The following is a 5,507-nucleotide window of genomic DNA, read 5'->3' as shown; positions in this document are numbered from 1 at the left end:
GAATCTACATAGGTTTTTTGGTTTTATTTTTGACTTATTGACGACGCATGATCACAAAACAGAGAGACAATATGAGAGATGAGAGAGAACATAATATAGATACAAGATAAGAGAGAAGAGGGACAAGATAAATGAAGTACATATGGAGGAGACGGCAATGAAAGTGTGGTGAGGCTTTGTTAACAAAAGTATAACAAAGGGGTATGGGTGAAAAGAATGGATGCATGAAATTTGTATCAGGTTAAAAGATGTTTGCAATAACTAAAATCTTCTTTTTTCAAAAAATGTGGTCAAGTAGACCATTTGATGTATGCAGTCTTCTAAAGAGCAAATGATCTTTTTCAAAAAGGTTTTCCCGACTACAAACAAAGTGGTCAAAAAGATCTTTAAAAAAAAACACCTATTTGTATGGTGCAACAAGTAGTATTATATCATATCTACTCCTTTTATGTTTAAAACCTTAATTTCAAAAATAATTTTTCATTCTTAATATTTATTATTCCTATGAAAAGCTCATCATCATCTTCTTCAAGAAGAGTTTTATATTTTGAGGTAAATCATTGCTTCATTATAGAAACATGTTTATGATTCATCTTTAATGTGTTGATCCTCACATGCTAAAGATCATTCATTTTTATCCCAATGAATCTAAGGTCTTTTCATCTTTATACATGATTCAAAATCCCATATATAAATGTAATGATCATGATAAATACCTTGTAAAAATGCCAAATATATGTTTGAAGTCTTGACATATGTCTATGGTATGGATAAAAAAATGCAACTAATCTAAGTAATGCATGAATGAAAACATATCCAGGGAGAATGATGTGAGACACAAACGGCAGAACAGTTTGAGGATCTACTAGTTCTATAGTAATATAAATGTATGTCAAAGGAAAGTTCAAAGGATAAAACCTATCTATCCTTTACATGGTTCAACTATTGGGTTTTATCCGGGTAGCTTGAAAATGTTTTGGTCAATTTTCATTCATGTGAGGAGTTGTTAAAAAAATAGGTAAGCGAAAATAAGGTTTTTCCATTTTTTAACACAAATTCATAACCCTACATATTATTAAAATGGATAATGATTGTACATTTGTGTTCTCCTCCACGATACTTTCGTTATAGTATATTAAACATCCAAATCGAAATCCAGATGAATGAGAATTAAACATGAAATTAAAGTAGTTGAAAGAGTTTGATGAGAGGTTTAATGGGTTTTAAACCATCCGACAGGTGGGAGAGTGGAAAGGAAACAAGTTTATTAGGCTTGTTTCTATCAAGGTAAAATTTGGGCTTACCTAGGTTTGGCGGTTTAGAATAATCGTTTCTAGCTATTCTATCATGTTAAACAAACTTCTAGTTATAGACTAATATGTTTAAAAATGTTGTGTTAAACACACATGTCTTATCAATGTGTTGTTTTGTTGTTCATTTGTGCAAATTATCTTCCTATACAACCAACATAGAAATGTTGGTAAATGAAGAAATTTTGGAAAAACCAATGAAAAAAGACCACTCATTGTACTCTCCTAAACTAAAATCAGGACAAAGTCAAAAGTGACTTTGACTATCCATTGTCTATATTTTTAATCCATAGACTTATTTGTTAGCAAACAAACTCTATAGAGGTCATAGATAAAGGTTGACCCGTGTTTTTATTTTTTTGTATACAAATTAAAAAATTCAAGATTTCTCATGATGATGAATGAATCTTGAAATATCTTTCTAGAGTCTTATGTAAAACTTTCTTTATAAGTATAGGAGTAAATTATACAGCCCCAATCGTTTCAGGGTGTCTGTGTATTTGGTCTTTAATTTTTTTTTAACTCGAACGCTTCCGCATAATTTAATTTATTGCATATTTCATCCCTAATAATTTAACCCAACTCTAAGATACCAAGAAAAAAGTGGTTGACAAAAATACTTGAAAGGACAAAAATATACCCCCACATGCAAGGCATGTGGGGCTTTCTAGCATAAAAATGACAGAATGTTAACACAAAGACCAAGCATGTAATGAAATTAGACCTTAAGGATCATACAAGTTAAAAATATGAGTTAGGTACTAGACATGCATATAGCACCAAACCACAAGGACTATTTGTGTCATTTACTCAAATATAAATTACAAACTTTTCTACTGAAATGTCCATTCATTCATCATTTGTATATATCTCATAAAAATGTCTTTTAAAAATCTTGAGATGATAAACAAAACTTCACACTTTTAGCAAACTACAACAATATAAAAAAAAAATAGTAATAAGAATAATGTGTTCATAGTATCACAAACTCTCATTAGATTTCATGCACAAGGTAGCAAAAATCAATTCTTTTTGCTATGTAACCTGTAAACCAAAAACACTAATACAAACACACATATATCCAACATCTAAATGTTACAAATCAACTAGAGACTAATATCACATGGATCCTAGCATGCATCAAAATGCAAACTATAATTAGACTAAAATCAATACAAATGACTATTGAACATCAAGAAATGATCAAAAACATGGTAAATTTTCCATTGATTTCAAAAAATTAGATGTCGAATAGATGGCAGCTGCAGCTGCTTTTACAGCTAAATCCTTGTATGGGGTTGTCTCTGTTTTTCCAACTCTGTATTTCAACAAAAAAAAAACAATATGAGATTCAATTCATTTTTCCAAAATTATAACATTTTCTTTTTCCAAAATTTCAACTTGAAGAATAAGCAATCACCTGCAGTCCTTTTCTGGATGAAATTGAAGAAGACCATGCTCACAATGCATCAACATTTCATTTACTTGGTTCAATGAACTCTCCTACAAATTATAATGTTCAAATACCGATTAAAATAATCAAGAAATTAGAAAAATAACATAAATTAAACTCAAGGAATCAGAAATAATAGTATACCAGATGTTTCTCTTCTTCACAAAGGGAATTATCCATCTGATCAAAAAGAGTACCCCATTTTGCTCTATGTAAATCAGCATTTCCCTTGTTGAAGTGAATATTTTCAGAATTTTTTACATCATAGCATTCATTTTCTTGATTATAACCCAACTCTCGTGATACCAAGAAAGGGAATTCTGTTTGAATTACAGCTCGAACTCTTTTCTTACTTCGCCTTAATGCTGTAAAAAACATTAATAAAGATTATTTGTGTGTATATATAATTATATATAGCTTAACCAAAAATATGTTTTCAAGAACAAGAATGTTAGTTACCTGCAAGACGACCTTTAATGTCCTGAAGAAGAAGTTCTAACCATTGAGAAGCTACATTTGCAGCTGCAAAAAAGACAATGATACCCTTTATATGTCATGATAAGAATTGAACTGGGATCCCATTATCTTGAAAAGAAATTGCTTGAAATTAGGCAAAAATTATTTCTTTATGTGAGTAAATTAACTAGTGAATTACTAACATGGTTAACAAGATTCACTAAATTATAAGAAAGGAGACTAAGAACTTACCTTTAAAGGAAAGGGAATCAACTGTTGACATATTTCCAGACTCTTCATTGGACAAATGGCTCATATTCACTGATTCCATGTTTGCTGATGATGAGAGTTTCAAGGAAAGAGTATCATCTTCACAATTTACATTAGCATGGTGTCCTCTAAGTTCATCTGATTGACACCCATAAGAATCCTTCCATGTCTCATTTTCCAAACCCTTTTGCTTGCTTTCACCATGTTTGTTTTCAGTTCTTGCAGATCTCACAAGATTCTCAATTATAGAATGAACCTGTTTTCGGTTTCTTACATGGTTTATAATCCCAGGATTCAGTTCATTCAAAAGCCCACTTGGAGCAGCGACTTTAGCAAATCTGTCAACTTGTTCTTTCTTTGCGATTTCTATCTTTTTCTTGATCAATGACTCGTTCCCTTTTTTCCTCCCGCGTGATTTGGGGACAGGTGGCACAGGTACCCCCCCATGAGAAGATGATAGAAACCCGTTTTGTTTCATTTCTTTCCATACTCTCATGGAGTCTTGTTGTCCTCCCAGATTACAAGTGCTTCCACATTCAGATAAAGAATCTCGGGGTTTTACGTGTTTGTAATCGTTGTCGGGGTGAAAAAGATCGTTACTGATAGAACTAGAAACATCTTCGGTGTTGAGATCGAAACCAAAACCTTTTGGTTTTACACAATTAATCCCGGATTCAAATTGGGTTGTGTCTTCGATACATGATGGAGCTTCGTATTTGGTGCTGAAATCAGATGCTGAAGCGGTGTTGACTTTTGCTTTCCCTAATTGAGAAGAAATTTGGATTCAGATCAAGATTTGGACCGTAATTTTACCAAATTCTAGTTCAGATGTCATCAAATCTAGTCAAATTCTATCCAAAACCCACAAAAACCAACTCCTAGATTTGGAATTTTAAACTTTCAAGAACCATTTAATCGAATCAAACTCTTCGAATTGAAAATATCCAAATGATTTACCTTCGGAACGAAGAACAGACTCTAGGTCTCTAATTTTTGCTCTTTTAGGTCCGAGTTCTGGCAATGCTACAAATTCTTCACAACGCCTCTTCTGCACCCACCATCAGCAAACAAAATCAATCCCACAAATCGGATAAGATCAACAAGATTTATACCAAAATGGATTCAGTTAAGAACAAGTTCAGAAAGAATGTACAAAAACAAACCTTGGATTCAGATCCGGCTACAACACAACCATCCATCGCTAAGCAAATTGAATGAGGTGCTTAAAAAGATTTCATTTTTCATATAGATCTCTACCAGTTTCTGCAAAACTCAAATTCAAGATCGAAAAAATCAAGCTTTCATATGTAAAGAGGAGAGATTGATGGCGTCTAGGATTAGGGTTCAACGTTGAGAGGAAAGAGGCGCTAACTGGTAATTAATGTGGGTTTTGGAAGTAAAGAATTTGATTTGAATTTGCAGAAAAGCGCGCTGACAAGTGTTTCTCCCGTTTGCAGATTACTATACGATTTAAACGAGTAATTCCATTCACACGTGTTGCCTTTCATTTAGGGTCCTCTTAAAAATATTCAAATCACATCTATCCATAGTTACAACCACTTGAAATCTTCAATTTTAGACGTGTTTGGCAAAAGTAGTTGTTAGCTGGAAGTTGGTAGCGTGTTTTGTTACCTGATAGCGGGAAGCTGTAGTTTTTATTTGTCATATAAATGTTTGACAAAAATAGCTGAAAGCTTTTGAAATATATAAAATTACATAAAAGGACAATTGACTAAAAATAAAAAAATATATAAATATATTTTTAAGGGTAGTTATGGAAATTGATTTCAAAAGCTCCGGAGCGTTTTGTTAAAAGCTACATGAAGTAGCTTTTAGAATCGGAGCGTTTTGTTAAAACTAAAAGTTAAACGCTCGTACTGTCAAACGAAGCTTTTTGCTTAAACTAGAGGAAAATATCTTATAAAGTTTTAATATTATCTAATTTTATACGATAATATATCATTTTTGTTGAAAAAAATAAGGATTTTTTCGCTAAATTTGGCAAGTATAAAATAATC

The 5,507-nt window shown here is 32.1% G+C and overlaps 1 protein-coding gene across 1 annotated transcript; it reads right to left on the bottom strand.

Moving 5' to 3' along the window:
- Window positions 1–2,252: 2,252 nt before the first annotated feature.
- On the bottom strand, window positions 2,253–4,952 carry LOC145077062 (uncharacterized). The gene is made up of 7 exons (XM_079022839.1): window positions 4,653–4,952; window positions 4,447–4,537; window positions 3,472–4,251; window positions 3,223–3,285; window positions 2,908–3,128; window positions 2,731–2,813; window positions 2,253–2,628 (listed from the first exon to the last, which is right to left on the bottom strand). The coding sequence occupies exons 1-7, from the start codon at window positions 4,686–4,688 to the stop codon at window positions 2,514–2,516; spliced, it is 1,389 nt and encodes a 462-aa protein (XP_078878965.1). The 5' UTR covers window positions 4,689–4,952; the 3' UTR covers window positions 2,253–2,513.
- Between the last annotated feature and the right edge of the window lie 555 nt (window positions 4,953–5,507).

The sequence above is a fragment of the Lactuca serriola genome, chromosome 9, assembly GCF_051521515.1.
Source record: "Lactuca serriola cultivar US96UC23 chromosome 9, Lser_US96UC23_V15, whole genome shotgun sequence".
Lineage (NCBI taxonomy): Eukaryota > Viridiplantae > Streptophyta > Magnoliopsida > Asterales > Asteraceae > Lactuca > Lactuca serriola.
This window is presented reverse-complemented; position numbering and strand designations above follow the sequence as displayed.